Raw genomic sequence first — 22,130 nt, forward strand, 5'->3', positions numbered from 1 at the left:
TACCCCAATACTCAGTGCCCTCCACGTAGTGCCCCAATAGCCAATGCCCTCCATATAGTACTCCAATACTCAGTGCCCTCCATATAGTTCCCTAATAATCAGTGCCCTCCATGTAGTATCCCAATAATCAGTGCCCCAATAGTCAGTGCCCTCCATATAGTACCCCAATAGTCAGTGCCCCAATAATCAGTCCCCTTCATATTGTGCCCCAATAATTAGTGGCTTCCATATAGTGCCCCAATAGTCAGTGCCACAATAATCAGTTGCTTCCAAATAGTGCCCCAATAGTCAGTGCCCTCCATATAGTACCCCAATAGTCAGTGCCACAATAATCAGTGCCCTCCATATAGTACCCCAATAGTCAGTGCCACAATAATCAGTGCCCTCCATATAGTACCCCAATAGTCAGTGCCACAATAATCAGTGCCCTCCATATAGTACCCCAATAGTCAGTGCCACAATAATCAGTGCCCTCCATATAGTACCCCAATAGTCAGTGCCACAATAATCAGTGCCCTCCAAATAGTGCCCCAATAATCAGTGCCCTCCATATAGTGCCCCAATAATCAGTGCTCTCCATATAGTACCCCAGTATTTTGCCCTCCATATAATATTGCTATAGAAAACCCCAATATTCAGTGTTATTTGTATAATACCCCCATATTCAGCATTTTCTCTATAATACCCCCATATTTAGTGTTTACACACTCCCCAGTCACAGTAATCCCTCTTTAGGCCACGTGCACACGTTGAGTATTTGGTGAGTTTTTTTATTGCAGCATTTTTTCAGCAAAAACTAAGAATGTAACAATCAAAGGAAATGCATAATACAAACACGGACACCACTTCTGTATTTAGTGAGGTAAAAAACCTCCCCAAACACTCAATGTGTGTACGTGGCCTGATGGTTTTTGGAATATCCCTTCTGAGGCTCACCCGCATCCTCCCGTCTGTGGTTGACAGGTCGCTGCATTGTCAATCATTTTGCCAAAATGGCCGCTCACACACATCAGTTTTTCAGCTCATTGATGTCATATGGGATTTAATGCACATTTCCAGTCTCTGGCAATGATGGCACGTATGGGAGAATTTGGTCAAATGAGGCAGTGACAAAAAGCAGTGACCTGTCAGTCATAGAATGGAGGCAGGCGGGGCAGATCATACCCAGGCGTGGATGATTAAAGAACAACAAAGCCGGTGTCTTCAGAAAAGGTATCTTTTTTTAATAAACTTTAAAGCACCAATTCAGCAGAATTTAACTTATTGGGGTAGCGCATTCCACAGAACTGGTGCAGCGTGAGAAAATTATAGGTACAATCAGGTTCTATCCACTTTTCTGGCAGTTTTATAGCGCACAGAGCGGTCTGTAGTCGGGGTCACGAATTCCGTGACGCACATCCGGCATCGTTTGACATATCGTTGCGTGTGACAGCTACGTGCGACTGTTAACGAGCAAAAAATACCTTATCGTTGCTCGTTGACACTTCACTCATTTTCATAAACTCGTTCCTCCTTCTGTGCTCCGGTTGCTCATCGTTCCCTAGGCAGCACACATCACTCCGTGTGACACCCCGGGAACGATGAACACCGCTTACCTCCGGCCGCCGGCAATGCGTGAGGAAGGAGGTGGGCGGGATGTTACGTGCCGCTCATCTCCGCCCCTCCGCTTCTATTGGCCGGCCGCTGTGTGACGTCGCTGTGACGCCGAACGTCCCTCCCCCTTCAGGAAGAGGATGTTCGCTGCCCACAGTGAGGTCGTTCAGGATGTAAGTACGTGTGCGGGGGTTAACGACTTTGTGCGACATGGGCAACAAATTGCTCGTGACACACAAACGATGGGGACGAGTGCGATGGCACGACATATCGGCACGTGTGACGCCGGCTTTACACCCAGCTAACTGAGGCCTCCCGAGTACAAGACCCTGTAAGAGGCAGCGTTTTTTTTAACTCGAGTGACCTCAGTATTTTATCCTTTTTGCCACTGTAAATATTGCACAAAAGTAAGAGGCAGATATTTGTGGCTCAGTGCAAAGTATCTCAATGCTGCTCCTTTGAATAGAGCTCCTATGTGTGATGTTGACCTGAAGACCACCCCTGACACGACCCCCGTGTGTGATACACGCACATTTCTAAGAGGTATCAGGTCTTATTCACCTTTTGTACTGGTGCGAGTTGTTTAGTTGCAAGTGTTTTTTGTTTGTTTTAGTATTTTTTCTTATTTTATTTGCTTGTTTTTCCTCCTTCCACAGGAAAAGGACTTTCGTCTCAGGGTAATTTTGCCAACAGATTTACAACTACAAAATGCCAGGTATGTCATGCAGTATATTGTAGAGTATTTCTACACGTAGAGATATTAATAACAAGTTTATATAGAATAACTAGCTGTAGCACCCGTGCTTTGCCCGGGATAGTAACTGTCTCTCTGTCTCTCTCCCAGTCTCTGTCTTTGTGTCGCTGTCTGACTCTTTGTCTCTTTCCTTGTCTGTCTGTGTCTATGTCTCTGTCTGTTTCTTTCTCTCTGTCTATCTTTGTATCAGTCTATCTGTATGTCTCTATCTCTTTCCCCGTGTGTCTGTCTCTTTCCCCGTGTGTCTGTCTCTTTCCCCGTGTGTCTGTCTCTTTCCCCGTGTGTCTGTCTCTTTCCCCGTGTGTCTGTCTCTTTCCCCGTGTGTCTGTCTCTTTCCCCGTGTGTCTGTCTCTTTCCCCGTGTGTCTGTCTCTTTCCCCGTCTGTCTCTCTTTCCCCGTCTGTCTGTCTCTTTCCCCGTCTGTCTGTCTCTTTCCCCGTCTGTCTGTCTCTTTCCCCGTCTGTCTGTCTCTTTCCCCGTCTGTCTGTCTCTTTCCCCGTCTGTCTGTCTCTTTCCCCGTCTGTCTGTCTCTTTCCCCGTCTGTCTGTCTCTTTCCCCGTGTGTCTGTCTCTTTCCCCGTGTGTCTGTCTCTTTCCCCGTCTGTCTGTCTCTTTCCCCGTCTGTCTGTCTCTTTCCGCGTGTGTCTGTCTCTTTCCGCGTGTGTCTGTCTCTTTCCCCGTGTGTCTGTCTCTTTCCGCATGTGTCTGTCTCTTTCCGCGTGTGTCTGTCTCTTTCCCCGTCTGTCTCTCTCTATCCTTCTCTCCACCGACATCATATTACCTCACACATAAGCTTTATAAACGGTGACTGTCCTTTGTTCCTATAGCAACCAATCACAGCTGCTATTAAAACCAGTAGTTCCAGGCTCCATTTACTTTAATGTAGGCAGTTTTTTTGGAGAGTAACTGTAAAGCACAAGGTTACATTTTCCCATCAAAACATAGTCTACGACGTTCCCTGAATTGCATGGAGTGTCTATGCAAAATTTCGTGATTGTAAGGCTATGTCCGCACTAGAAATGTGAAGTTTCTCAAGAAACTTTCTTGAGAAACTTCTGGGAGTGAAAGATTTCCGGACCTCCGGAAAAAATCCGCACCAAATCCACACCAAATCCGCATGCGGATTTGACGCGGATTTGACGCGGATTTGCCGCGGATTTGACGCGGAATAGCCGCGGAATTGCCGCGATTTTCCCGCGGGTGGTTCCCTGCGGATTTTTGCAGGCTGTACTGCAGAAATCCGCAGGGTACCTGCGGAAATAATGGACATGTTCATTTTCTCAAGAAAGTTTCTCGAGAAATTCTTCTTGCGGAAATTTCTTGAGAAAAATCCGCACAAGTGCGCACAGCTTTTTTTTTTTTTCATAGAAATTGCTGGGAAATGTCTGCACAAAGATTGCAGACATTTCTCAAGAAATTTCCGCGGCAAATCCGCAGGTAAATCCGCGGGTAAAAAGCTCTAGTGCGCACATAGCCTTAATGCGACAGTGCGGATTCCTTTAGCGGACATACATGTATACACACACACACACACACACATACATACATACATACATACATACATACATACATACATACATACATACAGTACAGACCAAAAGGTTGGACACACCTTCTCATTCAAAGAGTTTTCTTTATTTTCATGACTCTGAAAATTGTAGATTCACATTGAAGGCATCAAAACTATGCATTAAAACATGTGGAATGAAATACTTAAAAAAGTGTGAAACAACTGAAAATATGTCTTATATTCTAGGTTCTTCAAAGTAGCCACCTTTTGCTTTCATTACTACTTTGCACACTCTTGGCATTCTCTTGATGAGCTTCAAGAGGTAGTCACCGGAAATGGTTTTCCAACAGTCTTGAAGGAGTTCCCAGAGATGCTTAGCACTTGTTGGCCCTTTTGCCTTCACTCTACGGTCCAGCTCACCCCAAACCATCTCGATTGGGTTTAGGTCTGGTGACTGTGGAGACCAGGTCATCTGGAGTAGCACCCCATCACTCTCTTTATTAGTCAAATAGCCCTTACACAGCCTGGAGGTGTGTTTGGGGTCATTGTCCTGTTGAAAAATAAATGATGGTCTACCAAAACGCAAACCGGATGGAATAGCACACTGCTGCAAGATGCTGTGGTAGCCATGCTGGTTCTGTATGCCTTCAATTTTGAATAAATCCCCAACAGTGTCACCAGCAAAGCACCCCCACACCATCACACCTCCTCCTCCATGCTTCACGGTGGGAACCAGGCATGTAGAGTCCATTAGTTCACCTTTTCTACAAAGACACGGTGGTTCGATCCAAAGAACTCAAATTTGGACTCATCAGACCAAAGCACAGATTTCCACTAGTCTAATGTCCATTCCTTGTGTTCTTTAGCCCAAACAAGTCTTTTCTGCTTGTTGCCTGTCCTTAGCAGTGGTTTCCTAGCAGCTATTTTACCATGAAGGCCTGCTGCACAAAGTCTCCTCTTAACAGTTTTTCTAGAGATGAGAAGATGTGTCCAAACTTTTGGTCTGTACTGTACATACATACACTCAGCTTTATATATTAGACTAGCTGTAGTACCCGGCCATTGCCCGGGATAGTAACTATCTCTCTGTCTGTCTCCCATCTTCGTCTGTCTTTCTCTGTCTGTCTCTTTCTTTCCGTCTGTCTCTGTATTAGTCTCTCTGTCTGTCTCTCTCTATCTCTGTCTCTTTCCCCGTCTATCTCTTTCCCTGTCTGTCTCTGTGTCTTTCCTTGTCTGTCTCTTTCCTTATCTTTTTCCTTGTCCCTGTCTTTCTCGGTCTCTTTCTTTTGTCTCTGTCCCTTTCCCTGTCTGTCTCTGTCTATCTCTGTGCTTCTTGTTTTGTCTGCCTGTCTCTTTCCCTGTCTGTCTGTGTCTGTCTGCCTCTGTCTGTATCTTTGACTGTTTGCCTCTCTCTCTGTCTCTTTCCCTATCTGTCTGTCCTCTCTTTCCCTGTCTCCCTCTCTCTGTCTCTATTTGTCTGTCGCTTTCTGTCTTTCTCTATCCGTCTCCCCACTGTCACATCTTATTACCTCACACATAAGCTTCTTATACTAACAGTTTATTTTGTTCCTATAGCAACCACTGACAGTTGCTATTAATATCCTGTAGCTCACACCTCCATTCAGTTTAATGGCAGTTTTTTTGGAGAGTAACTGTAAAGCGCAGGGTTAAATTTTCCTGTCAAAATATAGTCTATGACGTTCCCTGAGTCACATGGGGTGTCTGTGCAAAATTTCGTGATTGTAAATGCGAAGGTGCGGATTCCTTTACCGGCATGTACACATACACTCAGCTTTATATATTAGACTAGCTGTACTACCCGGCATCGCCCGGGTTAATAACTGCTGTTAACAAAATAGAATGTATTAACAAAAATTTATTCTGCACACAAAAACCACAAAACAAATAGATAGAAATGTAATTGTTAAAAGGCAAAAACTAAGCTAATAGAAGCATTTCACAACATATATTTCAACACCACAGATATTCCACACAGATTTAACTAAATTGCCCAAGTAATGTGCTCCGTCTGTCTCTTTTCAGGTCTGTCTCTTTTCAGGTCTGTCTCTTTTCAGGTCTGTCTCTTTTCAGGTCTGTCTCTTTTCAGGTCTGTCTCTTTTCAGGTCTGTCTCTTTTCAGGTCTGTCTCTTTTCAGGTCTGTCTCTTTTCAGGTCTGTCTCTTTTCAGGTCTGTCTCTTTCCCCGTCTGTCTCTGTCTGTCCCTTTCCCCATCTGTGTCTTTCCCCGTCTGTCTCTTTCTCCGTCTGTCTTTATCTCTCTGTTTCTTTCCCCAGCTGTCTCTTTCCAGGTCTGTCTCTATCCCAGGTCGGTCTCTTTCCCCGTCTGTCTCCCCGTCTTTTTGTCTGTGTCTTTTCCTGTCTGTCTCTTTCCCTGTCTGCCTGCCTCTGTCTGTCTCTTTCCCCATCTGTCTCTATCAAGGTCTGTGTTTTTCCCCATCTATCTTTGTCTGTCTCTCTGGCTGTCTCCTCCTTCTCTGTCTACCTGTCTCTGTCACTGTCTGCATGTCGGTCTGTCTCTTTCCCCATCTGTCTCTTTCCCCATCTATCTCTTTCCAGGTCTGTCTCTGTCTATCTCTTTCCCCATCTGTCTCTGACTGTGTCTTTCACCATCTGTCTCTGTCTGTCTCTTTCACCGTCTGTCTCTTTCCATGTCTGTCTCTATCTGTCTCTCTCTGTCTCTCTCTATCCGTCTCCCTACCGACTTCTTATTACCTCACATATAAGCTTCTTATACTATGAATGTCTTTTGTTCCAACCAATCACCGCTCCTACTAATAACCTGTAGTTCCAGGCTCCATTTACTTTAATGGAGGCATGTTTTTTGAAGAGTAACTGTAAAGCGCAGGGTTAAATTTTCCTGTCAAAACATAGTCTACGACATTCCCTGGTTCACATGAGGTGTCTGTGCAAAATTTTGTGATTGTAAATGCGACGGTGTGGATACACTTTTCGTTTCACTTGTTCCCCATTATGTAGATAGGGGCAAAATTGATTGGTAAATTGGAACGCGCAGATGTCCTGCAGATGAGCTAGAGGTGATGGGCAATAACTGAGATTCACACAAGTAACACAGTCCACGTCTTTTACTGGTGCAACTGGAAAAGGCTGCCTCTGGACGTTCTGGCTGCTCTGGTTGCTGAATCCCACCACCTTTGCTGTGAACCTGGCCACACTCTTCCTGGCACTCCTGGGGTTTGTTGTCCTCCCTGGCGTGGAGCCGTTGGAGAACTGGTGTTTCTCTGGTCCTGCCGCTGAGCAGCTTGAGCTAATTTAACGGGTTCTACCCAGGACCTCTCTGTGCTGCCTTTTGCCTCAGACTCTTGGGGTTGATCGTGGGCGCTGAATCCCACTGGTCGTGCAAAACTCGACAAGTCAACCTGGATCTGTACCTTGTCCTGGGAGTTTGCTCCCCGCTGCGTGCCGATCCCGTGGTGAGCCCTGGGTCCTGCTTCCAAGGGATCCCTCTGTCCCCGAGTCTGGATCACCTCCACTCTAACTGGGCACTCCTCCTCCTGTTGGTGGCTTATATCCAGCCTCCAGGTGGCTTCAGCCTCTCATACTTCACTCTTTTCTGCCTTCATGTCGCTGCTCTGCATGCAGCAGCTTGCTTGCTCCACTCCCTCAGTCTCTTTGTTTTAGTAATGTGTCGGTCGCGAACGATCCGATACAAAGATCCGGCTCGCTGCAGTGACTGACAGGAACCGGATCACTAGTGTGAGCCAATAAAATCTCTAAACGGCTCTTTTCGCCGCTGACACCCCGCCCACCTGTGGCTAAACTCTGCCTACTCAACAAACAATCTAATTGGTTACTTGTAAGTGTGCGGGGTTTTGCCACGGGTGGGTGAGGTTTCAGCAGTGTCACTATAATCTTAAATATGTGTTCACCTGGGGTGAACACATATTTAATAAGGAGCCGAGAACGATCTGAAAGATCCGGCTCTTTTTGGTGAGCGGAGCCATGGGAACCGGATCACCAAAGAGAGTCGGACTGCCCATCACTACTCTGTTTCTTACATCACCACCTTCACACACTTCCGCCACACACTGACTCCGCCCACTCACACCCTCCGCTCTCCCCAGGGGCCTAACTACAGGGGGGTTGGATTTATACTTTCAGAGACCAACCCTGCTGATCCTGTGTCTGTCAGTGCCCTCTAGTGGTGTGTAATGGTGTGGTGTGGGTGTTGTTGGTGTGACACATTGGTGTTTTTTGGCACAGGTGACAGGAATTCAGCTTGCCACTACTGGAGATCTATTTGTAGCGGCACCAGTTAACCGCAGGGGCGCTACACATAGATGAATAGGTCTTTAGAGAATGTATTTCTAAAGATCCTTTATGATATGCTAATGAGCACAGGGACTAGTCTCAAGGGTGTGATTTCCCCGACTTAGAATGTTAGCACAAGCACACGGGAGTGTTAACATGCTAGTCATTGCTCAGTGTCATCAGTGGTGGCGTGCGTACCTGTGTCCATTGTCACCGTTTCAGATGCCAGGTTTAGGGTCAGTGTGCATGATCAGAAGTCCCGGCACTTTTGGGCATGCACACTAGACCTTTCTGCTTCATAGTGCACATGAGCGGAACTGCTAAGAGGGCGGACTAATCGGGGGAAAATCATGCCCATTCGACGAGTACCTGCGTTCATTAGCATTCCATAAAGTATCTTTAGAAATACATTTTCTAAAGATCTCTTTATCTATGCTAGTGTATACAGGGACGGTTAGGCAGGGATTAGCAATATACACCCAGAACTGCTCGTGCTTCTGGATGCATATTGGACCTGACAGGTTAACTTTAAATTTATTCTTCTAGATTTGGTCAAACCGTTAATTAAATCTCCCTTAATCTGATGCCTGGAGCTGCTTCTCTTTGGTCAGGAGTGTGATGATAGGTGGTATGTATGATGTTGCTACTCTCAATCTATATTCCAGATTTGTGTCGGTCTGGAGCGTTGTCGACTCTTTGCAATGAAAAGTTTTGCAAAGAGCTCAAAGCAGTAACTTGTTCTGAACACAGATGTATATTACATTGCATGTCTCCTCATAGAGGGAAATTCATCGCTGCTCATGTACTGTTTATAGAACTCAAGCAGTGAGAGGTTTGCTGTATATACTTCACATATGAGACACTGAGGCTGTTGTATGTACTTCACATAGGAAATACTGAGACTGCTGTATATAAATCACATAGGAGAACCTGAGACTGCTCTATATACTTCACATAGGAGACACTGAGGCTGATGTATATAAAATTGCATAGGGGACACTGCACTGAGACTGCTGTAAGCATTACATAGGCGACACTGAAGTTGTTGTATATACATCACATAAGAGACACTGAGACTGTTATACAGTATATACATCACATAAACACTGAGGTTGATGTATGTACCGTACATAACATAGGAGACACTCAAACTATTCTATGTACATCACACAGGAAACACTGAGACTTCTGTTTTTGCATCACATAGGAGACACTGAGACTGGAGTACATACATCACATAGGATACATTAGTTGCTGTATGCATTAGATCATACATTATTACACTACAAGCTTCATTTTGGTGTCTTTTTGATGTTCTGTAATTAACCAGATTTTCTACTTCCCGGCAGGTTAGAGTGCAGTTGGCAATTAAAGAAAGTACTTCAAGGATATCTGCACATCGTGAAGCAGGTACATGACATCTGTATAAATACTGATTTCCTAAGTTTGTTGTCTGAAGACCCCAATACACATTAGAAAAGTCAGACAACATGGCAGGATCAGACGACAATCTAATGTGTATAGGAGACCTCTCGACTCTCCCCCCGACAGTTAACATAAGGGAGATGGGGATCGGGCGGTTTGAATTGAATTGCTCAATGCTTCTTAAGGCCGCTTTACACGCAACGACATTGCTAATGCGATGTTGTTGGGGGTCATGGAATTCGTCATGCACATCCGCTCTCGTTAGCGACGTCGTTGCGTGTGACACGTACGAGCGACTGCTAACGAGCGATAATACTCACCTTATCGTTGCTCATTGACATGCTGTCCAGTTCCCAATTATCGTTGCTTTTTCAGGACCCATGTTGTTGGTCGTTCCTGCGGCAGCACACATCGCTACGTGTGACACCGCAGGAACGAGGAACCTCACCGTACCTGCGGCCGCCCGCAATGAGGAAGGAAGGAGGTGGGCGGGATGTTCATCCTGCTCATCTCCGCCCCCTCCGCTTCTATTGGGCGGCCGCTTAGTGACGTCGCTGTGATGCCGAATGAACCGCCCCCTTAAAAAGGAGGCGGTTCGCCGGTCACAGTGACGTCGCTAGGCAGGTAAGTATGTGTGACGGGTCAGAGCGATGTTGAGCGCCACGGGCAGCGATTTACCCGTGATGCACAACCGATGGCGAGATCGCAGCGTGTAAAGCGGCCTTTAGGCTGATGAGCCGCTGTGGGAGTTTAGCGGGGTTTAACTCCGCTCTCCCCATAGAGAACGCATGAGCACTCGGCCGAGTGTAGCTGTGTCGGGGAAGATGGGACAAACGGTGGCGGCTGAATATAAGGGAGTACAGGGGCCGTCAGTGTAACACACGATACTTGTAAGCTTTAGTGGATGCCACATTCTATCTGAATTTATTGAAACTTGATGAAGTTTTATGTGAAAACCTTTAGTTTTGTTAAACTGGCTAAAAGGCGAGCACAAACTTGTCACATCGAAGACTGACTTCAGAACGACTTGAGAAAGACACGGAAGCTCTAAAGTTTCATCTATTTATTTCCTTACGTTTCATTTTAGCTCTTGCATCTCTTTTAAGTTGATCTTTGTTACTGTGTGTCAGCGGCCTCTTCACATTCTCGGTTCCTTTTAATGGCTCCATCTGGGGAGGAGATGGTTATGTATCACTTTTTACTGACCTTTCTTCAAGCGCAAAAAAAGGTATCTTCTAATTATACCTACCCACATATAGAAGAAGAATGCTGCCGATCCTACCAAGGATTTCCACTTTAAACCTGAGAGTAATTGTCATTTCTTCAAACTTTTGACATTTTATAATAGCATGTCTAAAGTTTTGATAGGTGGAGGTCCGGGTGCACCGTCCCCCACACAGATCGCAGATCGGAGCTTTTTTTTTTTTTAGAAAGGTTTTAGGCTATAACTATACTGGTATGGGTGGCTGTACCCTAATACCTATTGGCTAGTGGGTAAATAAATGTGGCATTAATCACATTCCTTGTTATGGACCTTTTTTGCCATAACAGAGACATCATATAACATGTTGAGCCTATTGGTCCTTAATCGCATTAATACACCATACTACTTATGTATTACAGTACATTATCTAACCTGTCAGTGTTTGACTGACCGGCTATCAGACCCCGCCTCTGTACAGATCTGATAGGCTGAGACGGTGTCACAGCCGGGGAATAGAAGCTATACCGGTTGTATAGTACAATACAAAGAGAAGGGGAAAGGAATGCCCTATCGCTAGGGAAAGAGGAAGTGGTGACCCCTGATAACACCCTGCAGCTCATCCTTACTGCCATCATCAGCCCTATAGAGGTTTGGCATCTGTCGCCGAGCAGGAATACCTCACCCTAGGCAAACCTTGATCTGGACCTTAAGCAAGGTTGGAAGGTATGAGCTCTTTGACAACACCACTAATGCTGAAACAGAAGGAAACAATACAGGGGAAACAAATGCTACCACCTGAGCCCAGGTAGAGAGCAAAAGTCAAACACTTCTCTTAGGAGCATCTACCACAGAAGTCTCTGGCACAACAAGAGGAGACGACTGCTGCAGACCACAGCCAGGAACAGCTATAAACTGCACCCAAATCCCCACAAGGTGAAGTTTATAAAGGAGGTCAGAGGCTGGCAACTGAGAGGAAAAACTGACAGTTTCCCAAGGTCATAGAGTCCACTGCTGCAAAAACAGGTAACCATCAGAAAACCACACGTGCTTGCCAACTTTATAACACTCACTGCCACTGGATTGTCAGCCGGCCGTAACACCTCTGTGACATGCCATTGTTATCACTCCTTGTTGCCAAAACAGCAATTGGCACCCTGGGAGAGGACTGTGAGGAATGCTGATGGGCTGACAGAGGGCGTGATCTCCCTCTGTCAATCTTCTCACATGCTGCTTTCACTATTAACAGCGGCATGTGAAGGGGTTAAAGTGCTGAGGTTGTAACAAACCGGAAGGGATTATATTAAAAACAAAAACTTTAGCCACTCTTCAAATACATGTTTAATTTGATGAAATTGTAAATTGTTTTACGTATAAAGGTGGGTCATAGCATGGCAATGATACATATTTATGTAGAATACATTGTGATATATTGGACAAATGTTTCTTATGAAAATATTTCTCTTGACTTATTCTTTCTGAAGAGGTTACAGCGCAGTCCAGATCTGAGCAGCTTCATGATTGAGTTAAAGACCATATTGGTAAGTAGCATTGATCCGTGTTATTCGGCTTGGCAGCCATGTAAAGTATATATTTGCATAATATTAATGCATATATTTAAGATGATACAATGATATTGCTTACTGTTTAACTTTGACAAAGTGAAGCAGAATCAGTCCTCGCTTATTGAACATTTGTCATTTTGTAGTGACAGCGATTAGCGATTCTCCTAATAATCATTTAGGCCTAGGGTTACATGGTGTGTCACGAGATTCTGAAATTGCACTGACAGATTGGACAACATTGGATGTAACGACTTGCTATGTGTCCCTTTTCGACCTACAACACAGTCGCAGATGTCGCCAAATACGTTGAATTTTCTATTGCCGGTCGCAAGTCACATATGATGACATCAATTCAAGTCACAATTGATATTCAGGTTGCCTGCGACTTGTCTGCCACTCGGCTATTTTAATGCAGGAAAATAAAGCCTCAAAGTAGTCCTGCTATTGCAACACATTTATAAATCACTTCTAAATATAAGAAGGGCACCACCCGTTGGGATCTCCCGGTATACAAGCTAGAGACATTTATGGCAAAGAAAAAAGGGGTATACCATACAGGGATCACCAAACACTAAATAGTTTGAAAAAGTGACAAAAACTTTATTGTACATATAGTGTAAACATGTCCTGGCTCACAGAGCAACAAGAGCACACAAAAGGACAGACCTTAAAAACACTTAAAAAGCCCAACAAGGCATAGGGATACTTTGCACGCTGCGACGTCGCTAGCCGATTGTAGCGATGGCGAGCGTGATAGTACCCGCCTCCATCGCAGATGCGATCTCTTGTGATAGCTGCCGTAGCGAACATTATCGCTACAGCAGCTTCACACGCACTTACCTGCCCTGCGACGTCGCTCTGGCCGGCGACCCGCCTCCTTCCTGAGGGGGCAGGTCGTGCGGCGTCACTGCGACGTCACACGGCAGGCGGTCAATAGAAGCGGAGGGGTGGAGATGAGCGGGACGTAAACATCCCGCCCACCTCCTTCCTTCCTCATTGCAGGCGGGACGCAGGTAAGGAGATGTTCCTCGCTCCTGCGGCTTCATACACAGTGATGTGTGCTGCCGCAGGAACGATGAACAACATCGTACCTGTCGCTGCAGCGAAATTATGGAAATGACCGACACTACACAGATCACTGATTTTCGACGATTTTGCGATCGTTTATCGGTGCTTCTAGGCTTTACACGTTGGAACGTCGTTACCGGTGCCGGATGTGCGTCACTTTCGATTTGACCCCGACGAGATCGCAGTAGCGATGTCGCAACGTGCAAAGTACCCCATAAAGACATAAATCCCCAACACACCACGTTTATAAATCACATTAGTGCAGCGGTATTTAGGAAAATAGCTCCTAAGGCCCGTTTCACACATCCGGCATTTTGCCGGATCCGGCACGCATGCAGTGCAGTAGATTCATTTACAGTAGAAGCGCAACACTGTGTGGTTGTGTGCTTCATACACAACCGCATTTGTCCGTATGGTGTCGCGCTTCCACTGTAAATGAATGTACTGCACTGCATGCGTGCTGGATCCAGCGAAATGCTAGATGTGTGAAACGGTCCTTAGGAGCTATTAAAGTAACGTGTATTTCTTTGTCGCTCTATTGGGAGACCCAGACAATTGGGTGTATAGCTACTGCCTCCGGAGGCCACACAAAGTATTACACTTAAAAGTGTAACGCCCCTCCCCTTCTGCCTATACACCCCCCGTGGGATCACGGGTTCCTCAGTTTTCAAGCTTTGTGCGAAGGAGGCTGACATCCACGCATAGCTCCACTGTTTAGTCAGCAGCAGCTGCTGACTATGTCGGATGGAAGAAAAGAGGGCCCATACTAGGGCCCCCAGCATGCTCCCTTCTCACCCCACTTTTGTCGGAGGTGTTTGTTAAGGTTGAGGTACCCATTGCGGGTACGGAGGCTGGAGCCCACATGCTGCTTTCCTTCCCCATCCCCTTAGGGCTCTGGGTGAAGTGGGATCTTACCGGTCTCCAGGCACTGAGGCCGAGCTCCATCCACAGCCCCTGGGATCTGCTGGACATGGAGCTGAGTATCGTCAGGGACAGGGCCCTGCTACATTAAGGTACTCTGTGTCCCCGTGCAAATCGCGCACACACACACCAGCATTGCTGGGTGTGTTAGTGCGCCCGGGACAACAGCGCTGCGCGCTTGTGCCACACTATCTTCAGCTAGCTGAAGGAGTTAATGGTTTGGAAACGGTCGCGCCGGCCGCTGCTGTCAGTTTTAACTGCGGCGCGGCTGGGACTTGTGGTGCGCCGGGGACTTCCGCGCTGGCCGTGCATATTTGACGGCCGCGCTTACTACTACAGTCCCCGGCTTTTTGCGGCCTAGTTTCGTTTCGTTCCCGCCCCCAGGCCTGCCAGTCAGGGTGGGGGCGGGACGCTGTGCAGAACGTCAGCGCCGAGGGCTGGAGTCTACTTTACATACTCCAGCCCTCACACTGAGCACAGTGGGACGCTGGTTTCCCGCTCTTCGTCTGAGGCACGCCCAGGGTCCGCCCCTCTTCACAGAACGCCGGCAGCCATTCCTGCGTGCAGTTTGAGCTGGAGAAGGGGAGACAAGTTATGGGAGACCCAGGCACGGGATTCTAGCGACCACACACCCGCTTTCAGCGGGCGGTAAGCGGCACCTCTGGTGCCTACCCCACTAGTGCCGAAGTGTACAATTGTATTTTTATGCTTGCATGCTATACATTGCACTGTACGGGCGCTGGTAATTCTTCACTATATACCCTCCTAGATTGCTCTGAGACAACAGCATGTCGTCCGCAAAAAGCAAGGGTGCCAAGGCACAGGCTTTCTATGCTGCCTGTACCGCATGTGAGGCTACTCTACCGGCAGGTTCCACTGACCCCCATTGTGTGCAGTGCTCGGCCCCTGTGGCACTTGTTCAGCCGGGGCCTCTGCTAGAGGTGACCCAGGGAGAACCACCTGTGAATACTGTCCAGGTGACGGGGACAGAGTTTGCAGCTTTTGCTGATAGATTGTCTGTGACTATGACTAAAATCCTAGAAACTTTGCAGTCTAGACCAGTAACTCAGGCCATGGGCACTGTTGAATCACTGCCCCCTGGTCCCCCTCAGTTGGAACAGCTCCGGGCTCCGGAGGTGTCCCATGCATTCCAGGGTGACGGCTCTGACACGGACGACAGTCCCAGACAGCCTAAGCGAGCTCGCTATGAGCGGCCCTCGACTTCATCACACTGGTCAGGGTCCCAACAGGAGGACTCTCTGTACGACGAGGCAGAGGTAGCTGATCAGGATTCTGATCCTGAGACCGCTCTCAATCTGGATACACCTGATGGTGACGCCATAGTGAATGATCTCATAGCGTCCATCAATAAAATGTTGGATATTTCTCCCCAAGCTCCTCCAGTGGAGGAGTCAGCTTCACAGCAGGAGAAATTCCATTTCAGGTGTCCCAAGCGTAAATTGAGTGCTTTTCTGGACCACTCTGACTTCAGAGAAGCAGTTCAGAAACACTACGCTTATCCAGATAAGCGTTTCTCCAAACGGCTTAAGGATACACGCTATCCCTTTCCCCCTGACGTGGTCAAGAGCTGGACCCAGTGTCCAAAGGTGGATCCTCCAATCTCCAGGCTTGCGGCTAGATCCATAGTTGCAGTGGAAGATGGGGCTTCACTTAAAGATGCCACTGATAGACAGATGGAGCTCTGGCTGAAATCCATCTATGAAGCTATCGGCGCGTCGTATGCTCCTGCATTCGCAGCTGTATGGGCACTCCAAGCTATTTCAGCTGGTCTTGCGCAGATTGACACTGTCACGCGTACATCTGTTCCGCAAGTAGCGTCCTTAACCTCTCAAATGACTGCATTTGCGTCTTACGCTATCAATGCTGTCCTGGATTCTACGAGCCGTACGGCAGTGGCGTCCGCCAACTCCGTGGTTTTACGCAGAGCATTGTGGTTAAGGGAATGGAAGGCAGATTCTGCTTCCAAAAAGTGCTTAACCAGTTTGCCATTTGCTGGTGACAGACTGTTTGGTGAGAGATTGGAGGAAATCATTAAACAGTCCAAGGGTAAGGATTCATCCTTACCTCAGCCCAGACCAAAATAATCACAACAGAGGAGGGGACAGTCGAGGTTTCGGTCCTTTCGAGGCTCGGGCAGGTCCCAATTCTCCTCGTCCAAAAGGACTCAAAAGGATCAGAGGAGTTCAGATTCTTGGCGGGCTCAGTCACGCCCAAAGAAAGCAGCCGGAGGAACCGCTACCAAGGCGGCTTCCTCATGACTTTCGGCCTCCTCTCTCCGCATCCTCGGTCGGTGGCAGGCTCTCCCGCTTTTGCGACATTTGGCTGCCACAGGTCAAAGACCGTTGGGTGAGAGACATTTTGTCTCATGGGTACAGGATAGAGTTCAGTTCTCGTCCTCCAACTCGATTCTTCAGAACTTCTCCGCCTCCCGACCGAGCCGATGCTCTTCTGCAGGCGGTGTGCTCTTTAAAGGCAGAAGGAGTGGTGATCCCTGTTCCTCTTCAGGAGCAAGGTCACGGTTTTTACTCCAATTTGTTTGTGGTGCCAAAAAAGGACGGGTCTTTCCGTCCTGTTCTGGACCTAAAACTGCTCAACAAGCATGTGAAAACCAGGCGGTTCCGGATGGAATCCCTCCGTTCCGTCATCGCCTCAATGTCTCAAAGAGATTTCCTAGCATCTATAGACATCAAAGATGCTTATCTCCACGTGCCGATTGCTCCAGAGCACCAGCGTTTTCTACGCTTCGTTATAGGAGACGAACACCTTCAGTTCGTAGCCCTGCCTTTCGGTCTGGCGACAGCCTCAAGGGTCTTCACCAAGGTCATGGCAGCAGTAGTAGCTGTCCTGCACTCTCAGGGTCACTCCGTGATCCCTTACTTGGACGATCTACTTGTCAAGGCACCCTCTCAAGAGGCATGCCAACACAGCCTGAACGTTGCGCTGGAGACTCTCCAGAGTTTCGGGTGGATCATCAACTTTTCAAAGTCAAATCTCACCCCGACCCAATCGATAACATACCTTGGCATGGAGTTTCATACTCTCTCAGCGATAGTGATGCTTCCGCTGGACAAACAGCGTTCACTACAGACAGGGGTGCAATCTCTCCTTCAGGGCCAGTCGCACCCCTTGAGACACCTCATGCACTTCTTGGGGAAGATGGTAGCAGCAATGGAGGCAGTCCCTTTCGCGCAATTTCATCTGCGTCCACTACAATGGGACATTCTCCGCCAATGGGACGGGAAGTCGACGTCCCTAGACAGGAACGTCTCCCTTTCTCAGGCGGCCAGGGATTCTCTTCAGTGGTGGCTTCTTCCCACCTCATTGTCAATAGGAAAGTCTTTCCTACCCCCATCCTGGGCGGTGGTCACAACGGACGCGAGTCTATCAGGGTGGGGAGCAGTGTTTCTCCACCACAGGGCTCAAGGTACGTGGACTCAGCGAGAGTCCACCCTTCAGATCAATGTTCTGGAAATCAGAGCAGTGTATCTTGCCCTACAAGCCTTCCAGCAGTGGCTGGAAGGCAAGCAGATCCGAATTCAGTCGGACAACTCCACAGCGGTGGCATACATCAACCACCAAGGAGGGACACGCAGTCGGCAAGCCTTCCAGGAAGTCCGGCGGATTCTGACGTGGGTGGAAGGCACGGCATCCACCATATCCGCAGTTCACATCCCGGGCGTAGAAAACCGGGAAGCAGACTTCCTCAGTCGCCAGGGTATGGACGCAGGGGAATGGTCTCTTCACCCGGACGTGTTTCAGGAAATTTGTCGCCGCTGGGTGATGCCGGACGTCGACCTAATGGCGTCCCGGCACAACAACAAGGTTCCGGCCTTCATGGCACGGTCTCACGATTTCAGAGCCCTGGCGGCGGACGCCTTAGTTCAGGATTGGTCGCAGTTTCAACTCCCTTATGTGTTTCCTCCTCTGGCACTGTTGCCCAGAGTGCTACGCAAGATCAGGTCCGACTGCCACCGCGCCATCCTCGTCGCTCCAGACTGGCCAAGGAGGTCGTGGTACCCGGATCTGTGGCATCTCACGGTAGGACAACCGTGGGCGCTACCAGACCGGCCAGACTTGCTGTCTCAAGGGCCGTTTTTCCATCAGAATTCTGCGGCCCTCAACCTGACTGTGTGGCCATTGAGTCCTGGATCCTAGCGTCTTCAGGATTATCTCAAGAGGTCATTGCCACCATGAGACAGGCTAGGAAACTATCCTCTGCCAAGATCTACCACAGGACGTGGAAGATATTTTTATCTTGGTGCTCTGCTCAGGAAGTTTCTCCCTGGCCATTTGCTTTGCCTACTTTTCTTTCCTTCCTGCAATCCGGGTTGGAAAAAGGTTTGTCGCTCGGCTCCCTCAAGGGACAAGTCTCAGCGCTATCTGTATTTTTTCAGAAGCGCCTAGCACGACTTCCTCAGGTACGCACGTTCCTGCAAGGGGTTTGTCATATCGTCCCTCCTTACAAGCGGCCGTTAGAGCCCTGGGATCTGAACAGGGTTCTAATTGCTCTCCAGAAGCCGCCTTTCGAGCCTATGAGGGATGTTTCCCTTTCTCGCCTTTCACAGAAAGTGGCCTTTCTAGTAGCGGTCACGTCTCTTCGGAGAGTGTCCGAGCTAGCAGCGCTGTCATGCAAATCTCCCTTCCTGGTGTTTCACCAGGACAAGGTGGTTCTGCGCCCGATTCCGGAGTTTCTCCCTAAGGTGGTATCCTCCTTTCATCTCAATCAGGATATCTCCTTACCTTCTTTGTGTCCTCGTCCAGTTCATCAATGTGAAAAGGATTTGCATTTGTTGGATCTGGTGAGAGCACTCAGAATCTACATTTCCCGCACGGCACCTCTGCGCCGCTCGGATGCACTCTTTGTCCTTGTCGCTGGCCAGCGTAAAGGGTCGCAGGCTTCCAAGTCAACCTTGGCTCGGTGGATCAAGGAACCAATTCTTGAAGCCTACCGTTCGGCGGGGCTTCCGGTTCCCTCAGGGCTGAGAGCCCATTCTACCAGAGCCGTGGGTGCGTCCTGGGCATTACGGCACCAGGCTACGGCTCAGCAGGTGTGCCAGGCGGCTACCTGGTCGAGTCTGCACACTTTTACCAAGCATTATCAGGTGCATACCTATGCTTCGGCGGACGCCAGCCTAGGTAGACAAGTCCTTCAGGCGGCGATTGCCCACCTGTAGAAAAGGGGCCGTTTTTACGGCCCTATCATGAGGTATTATTTTACCCACCCAGGGATTGCTTTTGGACATCCCAATTGTCTGGGTCTCCCAATAGAGCGACAAAGAAGAAGGGAATTTTGTTTACTTACCGTAAATTCCTTTTCTTCTAGCTCTAATTGGGAGACCCAGCTCCCGCCCCTGTTTTTTTGTATACACATGTTGTTCAGGTTGAATGGTTTCAGTTCTCCGATATTCCTTCGGATTGAATTTACTTAAACCAGTTTATTGGCTTTCCTCCTTCTTGCTTTTGCACTAAAACTGAGGAACCCATGATCCCACGGGGGGTGTATAGGCAGAAGGGGAGGGGCGTTACACTTTTAAGTGTAATACTTTGTGTGGCCTCCGGAGGCAGTAGCTATACACCCAATTGTCTGGGTCTCCCAATTAGAGCTAGAAGAAAAGGAATTTACGGTAAGTAAACAAAATTCCCTTCTTAACCTAGATCTGACCTAGTGCCCCATTACATTAGAAAAGCTTATTTTAAAGCTGATCTGTTACCAAATTTTGCAATATAAACTGCACTCAAAATTAAATAGGTGTTTTAAGGGGGTGTTACATGCAGCGATATCGCTAGCGATGTTACTGGTGAAAGCACCCGCCCCCCGTCGGTTGTGCGTCACGGGCAAATCGTCGCCCGTCTATTGGGCGGCCGCTTAGTGATGCCGCTGTGACGCCGCACGGACCGCCCCCTTAGAAAGGAGGCGTTTTGCCGGCCACAGCGACGTTGCTAGGCAGGTAAGTCCGTGTGACGACTCTTAACGATATTGTGTGCCACGCACAATATCGTTAGGAGTCGTCACACGGATTTACCTGCCTAGCAACGTCGCTGTGGCCGGCGAAACGCCTCCTTTCTAAGGGGGCGATCCGTGAGGCGTCACAGCGGCATCACTAAGCGGCCGCCCAATAGAAGCGGAGGGGTGGAGATGAGCGGCCGTAACATCCCGCCCACCTCCTTCCTTCCGCATTGCTGGCGGCCGCAGGTAAGCTGTAGTTCGTCGTTCCCGAGGTGTCGCACGTGGCGATGTGTGCTGCCTCGCGAACGAAGAACAACCTGCTTCCTCAGCAAGCAACGATTTTTTGAAAAGGAACGACGTGTCAACGATGGACGACTTGGTGAGTATTTTCCATTGTTAACGGCCGTTCGTTGGTGTCACACGCAACGACATCGCTAACGATGGCGGATGTGCGTCACGGAATCCTTGACCCCAGCGATATATCGTTAGATACGTCGTTGCGTGTAACGGGGCCTTAAGACCTAATGAGATTGGTGTGCTTACTTTGGAAACCCATGTCTGAATGGCTGTGCAATCCTGATATCAACATATGCATTTTAGGAGTCCCATAATAGAGTGAGTCTGATGTATTCAGTCTCCGCCCACTCAGTCTACATTCCAAAGGGTAGTTCATGTTCCTCAGCTCCTGAGCCTGCTACATACTGTGTTTTTCCAAAAATATGACACTGTTTAACACTTTTTTCTTTGTTTGCCCTGAAAAAAAGCGGTAGGGCTTATTTTTGTGGAAGTTTACCTCCCGCCCCCTCACCCCAAAAAAAAGCAGACCCCTCCCTTCCCAGGAGACTCATACTTATCAGACTCCGGACGTCTGTGTGGCTCTTGCATCCCCCTGCGGTCTTCGGCAGGCGGTCCCAGCAGGTATACTGCACACCGTCCTCCCCTGCTTCTGGCCACACACTCCAGATCGCATACACACATAATCACACTCATACACACACATTAGATTGCACACGCACACTCATACACATACACACATCAGATCGCACACTCACACACATCAGATCGCACACTCACACACATCAGATCGCACACTCATACTCATATACACACACACATCAGATCGCACCAACACACTCACTCACCACTTCCGGCGATACCGATAGCTTCCGGCCAGCAAGGGAAGTGGAACATATGAGGACTCTGCGGTGGAACACATCAATGCATTTCACTGCAAGTCCTCTATGCGTTCCATTGCACTTCATCCCAGGATTCTCTGTCAGCCAGAAGCAATCGGTATCGTTGGATGTGGTGAGTGTGTATGCGATCTGATGTGTGATTTGTGTGAGTGATCTAATCCAAAAAACAGAGAAAGGTGGTGTGCGACAAATGGGATCACCAAACGTTATGTAGAAATTACAAATTATCTTTATTTACATGAAACACCAAAATTCTATTAAAAACATTTAAAACACTCTAAAAAGTGAAAAAACACAAACAATGGGGCTTGCATATAATAAAGCATGATAACCCCCCCAAAAAAACCCTTATTTCAGATAAATAGCACCTTGGAACATGTGTTAGAACCCCACAGGGAAATGGCTTAATGAGTATGTGTACAGAAAAAAATGCCTGCAATACAACAATAATAAGGAAAAGCATGAAAGCAAAACTGCAGTGTGACCACAGCCATGCTGGGATTGAACACATGCACAGAGAAATAAGCTTAAAGGATCATTAACTGATGCAAGCAAACAACCATAAATGCCACACCCGTTAGAAATCAAACATAGAGGTATCCACAAAAAGCAAGTCCCAGGTAAAAGGGGAAATGACCATGAT

General features: G+C 48.0%; 1 protein-coding gene across 1 annotated transcript in view; it reads left to right on the top strand.

Moving 5' to 3' along the window:
• FANCL (FA complementation group L) overlaps positions 1-22,130 on the top strand; it is a 107,124-nt gene that overhangs the window by 894 nt on the left and 84,100 nt on the right. Inside the window, exons 2-4 of the mRNA XM_075339370.1 lie at positions 2,250-2,308; positions 9,493-9,553; positions 12,254-12,310. Coding sequence (XP_075195485.1) covers positions 2,250-2,308; positions 9,493-9,553; positions 12,254-12,310 — 177 coding nt within the window. The remainder of the gene's footprint in view (positions 1-2,249; positions 2,309-9,492; positions 9,554-12,253; positions 12,311-22,130) is intronic.

The sequence above is a fragment of the Anomaloglossus baeobatrachus genome, chromosome 3 (genome assembly GCF_048569485.1).
Source record: "Anomaloglossus baeobatrachus isolate aAnoBae1 chromosome 3, aAnoBae1.hap1, whole genome shotgun sequence".
Lineage (NCBI taxonomy): Eukaryota > Metazoa > Chordata > Amphibia > Anura > Aromobatidae > Anomaloglossus > Anomaloglossus baeobatrachus.